At 41.8% G+C, this 16,139-nt stretch overlaps 1 protein-coding gene across 3 annotated transcripts in view; it reads left to right on the top strand.

The window, feature by feature from the left end:
• COL4A3 (collagen type IV alpha 3 chain) overlaps positions 1-16,139 on the top strand; it is a 107,164-nt gene that overhangs the window by 41,576 nt on the left and 49,449 nt on the right. For all 3 annotated transcript variants that reach the window (XM_043492132.1, XM_043492131.1, XM_038417132.2), the window contains exons 11-20: positions 273-308; positions 433-474; positions 4,745-4,822; positions 6,222-6,284; positions 6,512-6,568; positions 8,890-8,934; positions 9,729-9,782; positions 10,081-10,122; positions 11,546-11,633; positions 12,764-12,799. In XM_043492132.1, coding sequence (XP_043348067.1) covers positions 273-308; positions 433-474; positions 4,745-4,822; positions 6,222-6,284; positions 6,512-6,568; positions 8,890-8,934; positions 9,729-9,782; positions 10,081-10,122; positions 11,546-11,633; positions 12,764-12,799 — 541 coding nt within the window. The remainder of the gene's footprint in view (positions 1-272; positions 309-432; positions 475-4,744; positions 4,823-6,221; positions 6,285-6,511; positions 6,569-8,889; positions 8,935-9,728; positions 9,783-10,080; positions 10,123-11,545; positions 11,634-12,763; positions 12,800-16,139) is intronic.

The following is a 16,139-nucleotide window of genomic DNA, read 5'->3' as shown; positions in this document are numbered from 1 at the left end:
TCCAGTTATACACATAGTGTTTGCATTTGCAAATCAGGTGTTTAGACATACTACTGATATTTGTATCCACAATGAATTGCAGGCACCATGGCAAGACCTGGCTGAAAATCTGGCACCAGAAACTTCATCCAAAACCCATTGAAGTTAACGAAAATACTCCCATTGACTTCAGTGGGCTTTGAATGAGGCCCTATATCAGGTCTGAGGATTCTACTATTTATTATTTTACTGTTCTGGTTTTTTTTTGTTTCATTTCATTTTGTTTTCTCTAGGGTGTTTCAGGGAGAATGGGACTTCCAGGGCATAAGGTATCCTGAGATTTGCTATAAAAATTAAAACTCTTAAATCTAATGTAACATCATTTTTTCATTCATTATTTATGGGTGCTTTTTAAAACAAGAAAAAAATAATGTTTTAAAAACTCTTTTGTAGGGTGTCATGGGGATTAAGATCATAGGAACCAAAGGAATACAGGTAACTATGTAATATAATTATAATGTAAGAAAGTTTTGCTGTGGATTTCTTCTTACTATGATGAAATCTTTTGAAGAGGAAGTACCATGAATCAAAAATAATTTGCTCTACGTACATGAATGGAGAATCTTTGCAAACTACTTTCACTACAGTATGGGGTCAAGGTAACATTAAAGGACAAACTTCACATAACTGAAAGATAGAAGCAGGCTAACAGTTTAAGAGGAAGCTTAACTTCTTGGAGCCAGCCGTCAATATTTACTAATAGAAAGTAGTGATATGATTTACATTACATTAGCAATACAGTGTTTGGAAATCCTGTTCCTCCGCTAGCCAATGAGTTGAATAATAAATAAACTAATAACAGCTGTCACTCTTAGATGCTCTGATCCTGCCTTTTTAAGTGTTCATCTTTGTGATGCTTTCTGAAACTCCAAGAATATCTTCCAAGAAAACTTCCAATGTTATACCATAAAAATAGGATGTTTTGTCACTCACACTATTCTATCACCCCATGATCAAATGTGCCTCAATGCAAATTACAAGTGACCATAAGCAAATGTATTGTCTCGTAGACCCCAATATTGCAATTGGATCCAGGGAAGTGGATCTTTACATCCATGAGGAATCCCAGTTTAGTCATTGGAGTCCTCATGAATGCAATTATTTGTCTGTGCAGATCTGATTACAGGAGTTGGGCACACTGAAATTAATGTTAGTTATGTAATCACCTAGCTGGTAAACATATTTATTGAAATTGTCTTGGCTAAATTCCTAAAAATGGAACTGATGACCACAGGTGACCTTGACTCTTCCAAATTCTAGCTAGCTAGCCACACAGAAGACATTACTATATTTCTTGTAAATTGTTACTGATAACATACGCAAAATAACACGTGAATGGCTGAAAGCTGTTTAAAATGACTGCTGATGGTTTTTAGGATTTTTTCTGTTCTCAGCAGCCCTCAGTGAAAGAGTGCACTAAAATTCCAACATTTTAGATCAAATGAGAAAGCTGATTGTGTGAGGCAGCAATCTATTACAGCCATCTATCTGTATTATATTAGGCTGCAGTCTTGAAAAGAATTTAGCAAAGGGACTGTGTTTTTACTAACAGGTTAACGTCATCAGAGTGGGAGAAGAACTCCAACTGCTATGAGGAGAGATTCTTTAAAAAATGATTAGGGAGAAAGTGATGCTATATCGGTTTTGTAGAAACTGCATTGGAAACAACATTTATATCTGTGAGCTATTTGTAGATACTGTGATGTAAATAAACATACACACCTCTACTCTTCTGCTTGTAGAAAAGACAGAAATAACATTCAAAGTCATATACTTTCTGTGTGTCTTTTTAAGTGAAGAGGTGGGTGAATAAATAACTGTATCTACAGCAAACAGGGAAAGATTAAGAATGAGCTCTCAAAACTGGATACTCTCATAAAAAACAACCTTCCACACAAACTTCCTCATGGTTGGACTTTACAAAAACTAGACAAGCCATTTACAACACACACTTTGCTTCTCTACAAAAGAAAAAGGACACTAAGCTATCTAAACTACTACATGCCACAAGGGGCCACAACAGTGGTTCCCTTAACCCACCCAGCAATATTGTTAATCTATCCAACTGTACTCTTAGCCCAGCAGAAGAATCTGTCCTATCTCGGGCCTCTCCTTCTGCCCTTCCACCCCCACGAACATGCAACAGTTCTGTGGTGACCTAAAATCCTATTTTCGACATCTCCAACTCAAAGAATATTTCCAACACAACTCTGAACAACATACTAACCCACAGAGACCTTCCTACCAAGACTACAAAAAGAAGGATTCTGGGTGGACTCCTCCTGAAGGTCGAAACAACAGACTGGACTTCTACATAGAGTACTTCTGCTGACGTGCTTGGACTGAAATTGTGGAAAAGCAGCATCACTTGCCCCATAACCTCAGCCCTGCAGAACACAGTGCCATCCACAGCCTCAGAAACAACTCTGACATCATAATCAAAAAGGCTGACAAAGGAGGTGCTGTCATCATCATGAATAGGTCGGAGTATGAACGAGAGGCTGCTAGGCAGCTCTCCAACACCACTTTCTACAAACCATTACCCTCTGATCCCACTGAGGATTACCAAAAGAAACTACAGCATTTGCTCAAGAAACTCCCTGAAAAAGCACAAGAACAAATCTGCACAGAAACACCCCTGGAATCCTGACCTGGGGTATTCTATCTGCTACCCAAGATCCATAAATCTGGAACTCCTGGACACCCCATCATCTCAGGCATTGGCACCCTGACAGAAGGATTGTCTGGCTATGTACACTCCCTCCTCAGGCCCTACGCTACCAGCACTCCCAGCTATCTTCGAGACACCACTGACTTCCTGAGGAAACTACAATCCATTGGTGATCTTCCTGAAAACACCATCCTGGCCATTATTGATGTAGAAGCCCTCTGCACCAACTTTCCACACAAAGATGGACTACAAGCCATCAAGAACAGTATCCCCGATAATGTCATGGCAAACCTGATGGCTGAACTTTGTGACTTTGTCCTCACCGATAACTATTTCACATTTGGGGACAATGTATACCTTCAAATCAGCGGCACTGCTATAGGTACCTGCATGGCCCCACAGTATGCCAACATTTTTATGGCTGACTTAGAACAAACACTTCCTCAGCTCTTGTCCCCAATGCCCCTACTCTACTTGCCCTACATTGATGACATCTTCATCATCTGGACCCATGGAAAAGAAGCCCTTGAGGAATTCCACCATGATTTCAACTATTTCCATCCCACCATCAACCTTGGCCTGGACCAGTCCACACAAGAGATCCACTTCCTGGACACTATGGTGCTAATAAGCGATGGTCACATAAACACCACCCTATATCGGAAACCTACTGACCGGTATTCCTACCTACATGCCTCCAGCTTTCATCCAGACCACACCACACGATCCATTGTCTACAGCCAAGCTCTACGATATAACCGCATTTGCTCCAACCCCTCAGACAGAGACAAACACCTACAAGATCTCTATCAAGCATTCTTACAACTACAGTAGCCATCTGCTGAAGTGAAGAAACAGATTGACAGAGCCAGAAGAGTACCCAGAAGTCACCTACTACAGGACAGGCCCAAAAAAGAAAATAACAGAACACCACTAGCCATCACCTTCAGCCCCCAGTTAAAACCTCTCCAACGCATCATCAAGGATCTACAACCTATCCTGAAGGACGACCCATCACTCTCACAGATCTTGGGAGACAGGCCAGTCCTTGCTTACAGACAGCCCCCCAACCTGAAGCAAATACTCACCAGCAACCACACACCACACAACAGAACCACTAACTCAGGAACCTATCCTTGCAACAAAGCCCGTTGCCAACTCTGTCCACATATTTATTCAGGGGACACCATCATAGGGCCTAATCACATCAGCCACACTATCAGAGGCTCGTTCACCTGCGTATCTACCAACGTGATATATGCCATCATGTGCCAGCAATGCCCCTCTCCCATGTACATTGGTTAAACTGGACAGTCTCTACGTAAAAGAATAAATGGACACAAATCAGACGTCAAGAATTATAACATTCAAAAAACAGTTGGAGAACATTTCAACCTCTTTGGTCACTCCATTACAGACCTAAAAGTGGCAATTCTTCAACAAAAAAACTTCAGAAACAGACTCCAACGAGAGACTGCTGAATTGGAATTAATTTGCAAACTGAATACAATTAACTTAGGCTTGAATAGAGACTGGGAGTGGATGGGTCATTACACAAAGTAAAACTATTTCCGCATGTTTATTCCCCCCCTTCACCCCCCATCGTTCCTTAGATGTTCTTGTCAACTGCTGGAAATGGCGCACCTTGATTATCACTACAAAAGGTGTTCCCCTCCCTCCCTCCCGCTCTCCTGCTGGTAATAGCTCACCTTAAGTGATCACTCTCGTTACAGTGTGTATGGTAACACCCATTGTTTCATGTTCTCTATGTATATAAATCTCCCCACTGTATTTTCCACTGAATGCATCCGATGAAGTGAGCTGTAGCTCACAAAAGCTTATGCTCAAATACGTTTGTTAGTTGTAAGGTGCCACAAGTACTCCTTTTCTTTTTGTGAATACAGACTAACACGGTTGCTACTCTGAAACCTGTATTGTCATGGAAATTGATTTAATTTGGCAATGTCAGATTTCATGGATTTTGAATGCAGAGTATTAACTTTTTATTTGAATCATCTTTCTTTTTATTTTCAGGGTGACCCTGGATCAACAGGACCCCCTGGGCCGCCAGGAACAGTTATTGTGACATTAAGTGGACCAGATAATATGAAGGTAGTAAAACAATTATTTATAAACCAACCTGTGTGTTTTACCTTGAGCCACCTTTGCTTTGGGTCATATACACAGTTGCTTTGCTCTGGGTCACAAGACAGAAGTTTCTCAGTATTTATACTGTTGGTATTTTACATTTATTCTATTTTCTCCTTCAGAGCCCAGCCCCCTCCTAAGCACACCTTCATATGTCATATAGAATGATACAGGGCAGCTTAGACATACAGCCTCTTTCCATCCACATCGTTATATTCCACACACCCCCACACATTAAAAATGAAATTCCTCTCAACTTTTTGGCACACGCATGTGTCAAACCAGTAGAACATTGAGAAATTGTGTATTGAATGAGACTGTCTTGGCAATTGAAAGGACAATCTTGTGACTGAGTCACTGGTCTGGGACTCAGGAGATTTAGGTTCAGTTCCCAGTTTTGCCACAGACTTCCTGCATGACCTTGGGCAAGTCACTTGAACTCAGTTCAGAGTTAGGTGCCTAACTTGCTTAGGCACTTTTGAAAATCCCACTAGGTGCCTAAATAGCTTTGAAAATCTTGCCCTTAATGCTTCATTTTCATATCTAGAAAATGGGGATAATAATATTTTCTTTCTCCCACCCTTTGTCTTCTCTATCTAGATAGCAAGCTCTTCTTATTATATGTTCATACAGCAGTGATAGATGAGGCAACGATATCAATATGCACATGTGCACAGTGCCAATGGGATGTTAGTGATCATTTGTAAAAAATCTGTTGTGGAAACAAAAAATAATGGGTATGTGCAAAGTAGAATACTTTCAATTTGGCCAAACCTAATGGATTTTCAGTAGACTGAGAAAGGCTGTGTTGACCATGTCCCTGACAAATTTCAAGTTTTTATCCCAAATCACTGAGGCCCAGATCCTCAAAGGTATTTATTAGGCACTGATATCCAATTGAAATCAGTGGGAGTTAGGCACCTAGATACCTTTGAAGATCTGAGCCTGAGTCACTAGAGCTGTTCCAAAAAGGCTCACAAAAATATTTTTATATAGGTAAAAGTGTATTTTTCCCCCTTTTCACTTGAAAACAATTAAACTGTTTGTGTTCAAACTTTTGAAAAAAAAATGTACTTAGGTTAAGAACAAACCTGGAAAATTTCAGCCTAAGAGGCAAACATCTGAGAAAATGATTGGTGCCTTGATTTGCAAATGGTAAATCACCTCAGTCACAGATAGTGATAACAATTGCCAACTTTTCTACCTGCTTAATCAGGCTACTAACATTATCTCTGCCTTACCCGATTAAGCTTTTAATTTATTTAATTAAAATGTGTTTGTAATTTTGAGTTTCCCTAGAGTTTTTTTTGGAGGCACTGACAAATCTGAAAGACTAAATAAATATTTTATTTTGTTGTGACAGGACTTGAAAGGAGAGAAAGGAGAGAAAGGATCAAGGGGTCTCCCAGGACCTGTTGGCTCATTGGTAAGTGATCAAAGTAAATCTCTCAAAATCCAGGACCTTCATACAGCATCACATTCACATGGAAAATGTTGCTATTTCGAGTCCATATTTATACTACTTGGTCTAGTCATCAATTAAGATCTATTAACAGCGGCCATAATCAGACTTCATCATACAAGGTAATAAAATAATACAAAATGGATTAAGGTGCAAAAATGTGAATCTGAAAATGTATGGATTTGTTACAGGGTTTTCCTGGAGATTTTCAAAGTGAAAAAGGTGACCCAGGAGAGCCTGGCCCGCAGGTACGTGTGAAAAATTAAACCCTTTAAAGTGCCATTCTTCTCTGAAAGCATTTCTGTGTTATTGTGGAGTTCCAGCTTTGTCTTTCAATGACTTCCAGAGCAAATTTACTAGGCTTTTAGGTGAAAAGAGATTTTTGTCCAGTGAACTCAACCTGGAATCTGAAAGTCAAGTGAGTATTCTTTCTGGCACATGCTTCCTGAGCTGTACTTAAAGCTCAGTTGAGGACGCACTTCTGCATATCATAGAGCAAAGGTTCTGTGGTTGGAATTTGGTCAACAGTTTTGTTATGATGCATGAGCCAGAAAGGAATCCTGCTCGCTCTCCAATAGATGCAGTGTGCAGTGACTGTGCAATGCTAGCAGGAGTAAAGCTATTTTAAGTAGACATATTTTTGTCAATTAAAGCAGAAGACATGACTCTGAATACACTCCACTCCAACACATCTGTGGGGAAAGGAGCCATATTTAGTTACTTTTCTTACCATATCAGGGTTTCATACAATTTCAAAGGATTGACTCCAGTGTTTGAAATATTGCATGTTAATAATAAGACTGATAGCAATGAAGGTATAATGAGGTTAAGTTTATCTATGCACATTTTGAAAAGAGTTTAATAGACAGGTGTGAATGCCAGTTTTTATAATCTTTGTAGGAGGCATATAGATTTGAGAAAAAACAGGGAATGTATTCAAAGAATCAGTTATCAGCCTTTGAGCCTGCTAATTTTGTACCACTTACTTACGGTGTGATCCTGCAGCCCTTCCTCACATTAAAGTCTCATGGGCTTCAGTAGCTTTAATTATATGAGTAACAACTGCAAGCCTGGGCCTGTAATGTGCTTAGATTGAATTTATGATGATTATGGGGTTCTCCGAGATCCTCTGATGAAAGATGCTATTTACAGTAATTTGTGATCTCATTTTTATAAAAAGGTAAATTATGAAAAAATCTCTTCTCTGTTTAACTTCTTAGTGCAAAATAGAAAATATTTATGTTGCCCAACAGGTCAGAGCTTCTCATGATTCCTCCTCAGCCTCCGCTGCTTCTTCCCTTCACTGTCTCTTCCTCACAAGTGCACTTGTGATGGCCACCCTCTGGGCCAACACTGTGAGGCTTGAACCAGGGGGCTCCACAGCTAAAAGCATGAGGGGTTCCTCCTTCAGCTAAGGAGCCAAGCCTCTGGTGGGAGCTGTAACAACTCACTTCCTCGGTGAATTGTCACTAAGAGGGCCCCGAACACAAACACACCAGAGGGTACATGCTGTCCTCTCAGATTTGCAACCTCAGTGTCATCTTTGACTCCTCGCTCTCCTTCCGTTCCCACATACTATTTCTTATTAAGTCCTGTCATTCTTTCAGTATTCCCCTCTTCTCTCTAGTGCAAGTGCTCATGCATTGGCCATCTTTTGCCATGTAATCTTTTCCCCTCTTCAGTATATCCAAAAGCTGCTGCTAAACTGAACTTCCTCCCCTACTGCTCTGACTGACTCACTTTCCACCCACCTTGTATTCTTTCACTGACTCCTCTCTTTCTTGCATCAAATTCAAGTTCCTCATGCTCACCTTCAGAGTGCTAAATAACCTCTTGTTTGCCTACATCTCTCCTCCTGTTTCCTCCTATCTCCTTCTGCACACACAATTCTTCCTAGGCCTCTTTTTTTAATTATTGTTAATATTTTTTATATTTATACTGCAGTAGAAATTAGAGACCAACCAGAGTGTGTTGTGCCAAACTCTGTACATACACATAGAAAATTACAGTCTCTTCCCCAAATAATTTAGTCGTCGTCTTCTTCCACTCTTATTTTGACACTTTATTTCCTGCTTGCACTATGTTCGGAACAGTCTCCGAATTCTTTTTCACCAAATGGCTGTGCTCACTTTCCTCCTTTTCAAATCATTCCTTAAACGCGTTTCCTGCACTCGTCTTTTCTACCTTATTTCCTCAACTGTCTCCTTTGTCAGAGCTGTTGTCTTGTTTACTGTCTTGTCTTTTGTTTACCTCGCTTCAAAGGGAATCCTGCAGGTCAGTGGGACTCTGCTGGTGAAAGAGGCAGCATTTACCACTCCTTTGTAGGACTATTAGCTCTTCAGTCTGAGGAATGTTTTACTCTGTGTTTTGTAAAGCTCTGTGTACGCTGGCATAGCTATAAGTGATTAGCAACAATAATGTACATTTTTTAATAACTTAAATCTCTGTCCTAGAGCCGTAAGGATAGAAACCACAGACAAGAGTGCAGAATTTAGCCATTTGTTCTCCAGAATGCAGCATCACTCACTACCTTTTTGTGATTGTGCACAATTTTTTTTTTTTGGGGTAGGGTAAACCTGGAAAAGATGGTACCCCCGGTCCACATGGCTTTCTGGTAATGAAGACACCTTTTAATTGTTCTTTTATATTAATAAGAGCTGCGTAAGTGTGACAGGATTGTATCTCTGTGTTACAGCTCTTCTCTACTTCGATTTGTACTTGAAATGTACATCTGAATACATTTTGGAACTGTATTCCTATACACCAAGCTTTGGGCCAGAGATCCAGGCACAGAGGGGATGCTTTGCATGCAGTCTTCTGTGCTTCCCTGCAGAGAGGGGGCCCGGCTGCCTCTGTAGCACTCTTTTCTCTCCAGACCCAACACAGACAGCACTATGTTTGAGATAGGGCAGCCTGGGCAATCTCTAGGGAGGAGTGTTTGGGCTGGGGAGATTCACGTTGTCCCCCATGCAGCTCTGTTAAAATGAGTCAGAAAAGAAAATACAGCTGATAATGTGCTACCTTATCCGCTTCAAAACCCTTGGGAGTTGTGGGAGCAACCACAATCAGAGATGTCCCAGTAGCAAAGCTTCAAATGGGCTACAATGCACTGAGGGGAGGCCCTGACGTGGCTATAGCCAGTATGGGATAGAGGGCCTCCATGCAGATGTACTTGTCCTCCTGCAGATGTCCTTTGATCTGCCAGATTTGAAGGTTGGGGTTGTAGGCATATAAACCCCTCCCTCAATAGGATGATGTGGGGAGATCTCCATACAGGAATTCTCACAGGGATTTCCTCTCCCTGAGCCACTCACACTGTTTTTTCCATCAGTAGGAATGATCTAGGCTTTTAATGTTGGATTTTATATATGAAATAGGCTAATAATAATTCTGTTCTCTCATCTACAGGGAGAGAAGGGTGAACATGGCTACGCAGGATTGCCTGGCAGAGCAGGCACTAAGGTAATTACGTAATATCCTTGTTATTTTGGGGTTGGGTTTTCTTGTTTGTTTATTGGATTTTGGCTCATATATCACTAGACATACAGTGTTCATGCAGTGACATGGCAAAAAATGACAGTAAGTGAAATAATTGAATAAACACCATAAATAGCAATCCACTCAGCTCTACTTAATACAAAGTTCATCTTAGAGATCTGTCGGATTAACATAGAGTTGATATTCAAAACGCTGTGAAGGCTTGTGAGTAATTTGTTTTTAATGTATCTAACTGATGGCCCATTGCTGTTTTCTCATGCAGGGGAGGAAAGGAGACATTGGCCCACCAGGATTTCCTGATCCCGTAAGTGCAAATTATGCTTGGATTAACATAGTAGTGTCATTTTTTTTAAATGTTCAAATAAAAGTAATGCAATTTTGACTGAAGGCTGCCAAGGTGAAATCCCCATGGTGCCATGACTAAAGCACTGCTGTCTCAAAATATGGAATCAGTGGGGCTCTCCCCCCGTGTGCAGAGCTCATTGCAGGAATGGACCCTGAGAAGCACGCACCTCATTCATTTCAACCGGAGAGTTAATTGTCATGAAACAGTCATGAAAGTTCACAATAGTTAAATTTCTGAAGTGACACCATAATCATGTTTAGAACAATTGCGCTAGTTTTTAAATACCAAAAGGCTTTGTAAACTAGAAGCAAAATCATCTCATTGATGCATGCATGCTGTTTCTGACTTTCCTAGAAGCCCATGTATGTGTCTGAGGGCAGCCTTTGACCCCAGTTGCTTACACGCAGTTCTTTTTTAAAAAATTAACCTATTTGTATCATCTAGCTTAGCAAGAGCTTTGTACAAATAAATAAATTAATAAATGAAAAATATTTGTGAACTTCAAGCTCAGCCTCTGACATTTCTTTAATTTCAGGGAATATTCATGTTATGTTGTATGATTTATATGTGACTCACTATACTGAGTGTGGTTAGCCAATGGTGATCACTATTATCTGGCCACTCTTGAATGAAATACATACAATGGTTTGAAAGGTGGCTGATGTTCAATTTCGTTTATTCACCTGGAAAATAATCCACCAAGGAGCAATAATTTATTGTTGTCTCTAAGTTCCAGTTTTGCTCATGCACATGTTTCATGCAAACTTGGTAGCACTGTAGTATTATCATTTACGGGAACATCCATCCTTTATGTAAATGTAATACACTGGCTTAATGTTTGTGAATGTCTCCAACTTGCAGCTTGCGCCAGTGACTATACTCACAGATGAAAGAGTTCTTCTTCAGTGCAAGTAGTGCTGAAAGTCCCAGGATTGTCTGTATGTATGTGGCCACAGCTCATTACACATATATAGATCCTAACTTCAAATACAGTGGCTTGTGAACAATTATTCTGGAATTAGCAATGAGCAAATACAAGGTCTCATGATGTCATAAGGTCAAAAGAATGGGCTAAGTCCCAATATTTCTCCTAACAGAACAGCCAGTCTCGGAATAATCAGTATTGGTTTAGCTGCTGTTTAGCATCACCCAGCCTCTCCATACCTTGTGTCTTGCAAGTAAACTGAAGGATCCTGACAAATACAGAAACCTCCCTCTGCCTACATGACCTGGGGTTTGAGAGTTAATGGAAGAAATCAGGTGTATGTGAAAGCAAATTACTCATGTCAAGCACTCGTTATGGCAGACTGCCTTTCTCTTTAGTATTACTGTTCTTTCTTTCTCTCTCTCTCTCTCTCTCTCTCTCTCTCTCTCTCTCAAGACAAAGTATTATGATGAGGTGGCTGGTGAAAAAGGAGATGAAGGATATCCAGGACCCCCAGGACTTAAAGGTCAACCTGGCATACCTGGTGAGAGAGCTTTGAAAACTATAAACATAATAGAAAAAGAAATCTATGCCAGGGCTTGATCATACACAGCACAGGGAGGAAGAGTTGTCACAAGGACCCTGAGCCTGCACTCATGAGAGTGCCACTGTACAGCCACCAAATAACTGCCATCAAGTAATAGAAGTGAGATCGAAGAGGCTCATAGCTAAGTGCCTGACTTGTATTCTGAGCATCACAGTGAAGGCCGTATTCAGAATATGGGAGAAGGGACACAAGGACCCTGACACTTACTTCTGTTCTTTTCACCCTTATTTGTGTGCCCCTGCTCACACACTTACTGGAACACATCATTATCTACATCAACACATCTTTGTCGCACACCAGGCAAGGAATTGAAAGATGAAGGCCATAATCCCTAGGAAAGGGCATTTATTTCACACTAATTTTCATTATCTTTTTCCCCATTGTCTCATCCTGATTTTAATGCATGCCATTTGGAAATGGTAAAGGCATCAGTTTTTTTTTTTTAAATTTGGTAATGCTATCAAATGAAAACATACTGGCAAAAATCAAAAGCAAACCCTGATCAGTTTGTCATTCAGGACACATCACAGTGTAGTGAAAGGTTTGTGTGTTAAACTCTGACACAATAGATGCAATTTGTTTGCCTCGTATCCATCCTCACCAACCCTGACTTTACTTTTTAGAGCCCAAATCCTGTAAATGTTTATACATACAAGTGGTCTCATAGAGTTCAATGGGGGCTGCTCACCTGTATAAAGTTACTCATGTTACTGAAGTCAGTGGGATTGAGGGCACCCAATACCTTGCAGGGGTGCTCAACACTTGGCCTATTGTAATGGTCTGATCCCATGACTGTTGTGCACATAAAACTCTCATTGTGTGTCAGTGGCAGTTCTTTGTGCAACAACTGCAGGACTGGACAAATGACAAATCCCTATTAGGCAAAATCAGATTAAAAACTCAGAGTTCAAAATATGTGTAAAATTTTGGTTTTTAAGTCTAAATTGCTATTAAGCCTTATTGTACAATCCAGCAAGTAGTTAAAAACAGCAGCACAGGTATTTGAATAGTGAAAATCCAGTATATACAGTGGTTTAATTCAGATTTTTAATATATTGCTTTTGCAGGGCCAAGAGGTCCCCTAGGTGTGAAAGGAAGACCAGGTATGTGTCATGAACCAACAGCACGCTAAAAAGCCTAATGCAGTATTCGTTTTGCTTATTTTACTTAGTATTGTGAAGGCAGTGATCATTTCTCATTTTTGAAAATGGAGGTCTCTAGGGGTATGTCTACACTGGTATGCATACCCGAGTACTAGATCATGTGCATGCAGGTGTAATCCAGGCAAACCCATCTGAGAGTGCACATTTGTTGTGCTGGTCACACGTAGAAAAGCACATCCACACTGCCGCTCTGGGTACCTGAGTTTAGTGCTACCGTTTCAGGGGTCGTATTCCAGTATTATTTGCATCAGATGGAGCCACTCCAGAAACTGATCTGTGGTGTGTTCTTGGTACCATGTTCCTTTCCTTCCTGAACCCCTGTGCAGAAGACGTTTTTTCCTGCCTTTTTACATTTACCAGTGGCACTTCCAGGTCATGTCACCTCTCACTTCTGTCTGGTCAAAACAGGGTCAAAGTCATGGATCCTTTGGAGGAGCTGCTCCTGTGCCGGCTCCTTCTGTTGGTGAAATGTTTATGCAGTGGCATAGGTGCTCAGCGAGATGCTGGATTGCATTTCAGGAGCATTTTCTGAGATGTCAAAAACAGCAGGACTTGGGGGATGAGAATAATTAATTCATGGCAGACTAGACAGACATGAACAATGCTGCTATTGCCAGGAAATCCCTTTGGTTTACCAACACTTCTGGTGCAGGAGAAGTAGCACAATGTGGCGTGATCACATTTTCTTGCAGACTTGGGGAAACCAGCAATGACTCCAGAACTTCCGCATGAGGAAACAGACCTTCATGGGGCCATGTGACGAACTAGCACCAATCCTCCAGTGCCTGACCACTTGATGAGGAAATTTTTTGTGTGGCAGTTCTCAAACTGTGGGTCAGGACCCCAAAGTGGGTCGCGACCCAATTTTAATTGGGTCACCAGGACTGGCATTAGACTTGCTGAGGCCTGGGCCAAAATCCCGAGCCCTACCACCCGGGGCTGAAAAGTCCTAGGTGATGGGGCTCAGGTTACAGGCCACCCGCCTGGGGCTTAAGCCCTTGGGCTTCTGCTTTGGCCTCCTGCCCTGAGCGGTGGGGCTTGGGCTTTGGCTTTAGCCCCCCACACGGGGTGTTGGGGCTCAGGCAGGCTCAGGCTTCAGTCTCCCCTCCTGGGGTCATGTAGTAATTTTTATTGTCAGAAGGGGGTCGTGATGCAATGAAGTTTGAGAACCCCAACTTAGTGGTACAGACACCTAGAGGTACATAGCAAACTGCTTTGTGTTGGCAAGTCAGCTGTTGGGGTTGTGAGAATGGAGGTTTGTGAAGCAATTAATGGTGTGATTTACCCACTGGTGGTGGACATAAGAAATGTTCCTGAAATAATAGCTGGCTTTCAGAGGATGGGGGACCCAAACCACGCTGGGGCACCCAAATTCCACTAGGTCCATCAATGGCATTCAGATGCCCATAGTTTGCCCAACAATAGGGGCTAGTGAGTATGTGAACCACAAAGGATACTATTCCATCATTCTTCAAGGCTTGGTTGACCACAGAGGCAGGTTCTTAAACACTAACACTGGAAGTACGGGAAAGGTTCACGATGCCAGGGGGTTGAGGAGATTTGGCTGGTACTTGAAGGGGGAAGCAGAGACTTTATTCCCAGCAAACTATATTGTTATGAAAGGTGTATCTGTGACAATAGTTATTATGGGGGACTCCACATACCTGCTCCTGCCATGGCTCATAAATAAGGCTGCAAGTCTGTCAAGGAGGTCACAGAAGTCACAGCTTCTGTGACTTTCCAGGACCTACATTACTTCTGCTGTGGCAGTGCAGCTGATCCCCCAGCTGCCTGAGCAGCTGGAGCCTCCCCAGGACCAGCTGCACAGGTCGCTGCTCGGCCTGAGGCAGCTTGCCCCAGGGGCCGCCAAAGCAGCAGCGGTCCCAGGCACTGCCCCGGGCCACCCCACCCCGCAGAGCAGCCACGGGACCCTGAGCAGTCCCCCCTTCCCCAGCAGCAGCAGCAGCACCTTGGAGCCAGCCAGAGCACCTAAGATTTAGTCACGGGTATTTTTAGTAAAAGTCATGGACAGGTCACAGGCCGTGAATTTTTGTTTATTGCTCGTGACCTCTCCATGACTTTTACGAAAAATATCCATGACTAAAAAGTAGCCTTACTCATGAAACTGTAAAGTGATGTCAGGGCCCTGGGAAAAGGGAATTCAATTTCAAGCTCAGCAGCTGCAGGATGGTAGTGGAATGTGCCATTGATAGGCTTAAGGCTACATGGCACTGCCTTCAAACACGTCTGGATCCCAGTGTGCTCAATGCCATATATAAAGCATATATAATAGTTATATAATCGTGACCTGCTGCACACTGCACAGTATCGGTGAGGCAAAAGGCAAGTATTTCCACATGGAGTTGGCTCAGGACATTGATTGTATGCAAGCCCTGTACAGGCAACTAGCTCCATACTGGTGCTGGGTACAGACTTGCAAGGGAAATAAGGGTTGATAGATCCTGGCTGTGCTGGGAGAAAGAGGATGATGTCTGACTTGTGCTGCTATTGGGGGGCACTTTGGTAGCCTTTTGTAAATCTGCTTTAACCTTAAATGAAGGTACATGCCAAAATTGATACAGGCCACAAGAGGCTTTTTATTATTTTCTTTTTATCTGATTTGCACTTGCTGGGATTGTCAGTGTGCTTGTCACAGTTAAGCCGGTATGTAATCCATTTTAACAGTTTTCCTGGAATGTGTTTACTGGTTGGGATGGGGAAAGTTGAAGTAATTGTGTGATTGTTCGGATTGTCACCACATAAGTGCTTGCCACAATTCACCCACTATGGAACCCCTCTAAACAGATTTCCTGAAATGTGTTTGTAACATGGGGACAGTTGCAGTCACTGATGATTTGTTTATTTGGATTTTGCTTGTGACTTGCCTGAAGTGTAATAAAGAAATTAAAAAATTTCTTATTTTTTCCCTTTGATTGATAATATAGTAAATATTTGCAAAATTTTGACCCTTGTTCAAGTCCCAGAACTTCCTGTACTGTTGTTTTAAGTCTTCATTCTTTTTCGGCACTGAGCAGCAGAATGATCAATGCCATACTCCACCAGCCTTCTAGAAACATGAGTGTTTATGAGGCTGTCCTTGCTGCACCAGGTAAAACTGTGCTGCCAGCTGCACTCATGCCAGATATTTATTAAAATTCTAGTGTCCTTCTAGAGCCAACTCGGGCTAAAGGGGGCTCCACATGACCTGGGCTAGAGTTTAAACCAATGAAAGGGGAGAGTGAGGGACCAGTCAGCTCCATGCCTACTCAAGATAGCCAGT

Source organism: Dermochelys coriacea, chromosome 9 (assembly GCF_009764565.3).
Source record: "Dermochelys coriacea isolate rDerCor1 chromosome 9, rDerCor1.pri.v4, whole genome shotgun sequence".
Lineage (NCBI taxonomy): Eukaryota > Metazoa > Chordata > Testudines > Dermochelyidae > Dermochelys > Dermochelys coriacea.
The sequence above is the reverse complement of the archived record's forward strand: the minus strand, read 5'-3'. Positions and strand labels throughout refer to the sequence as shown.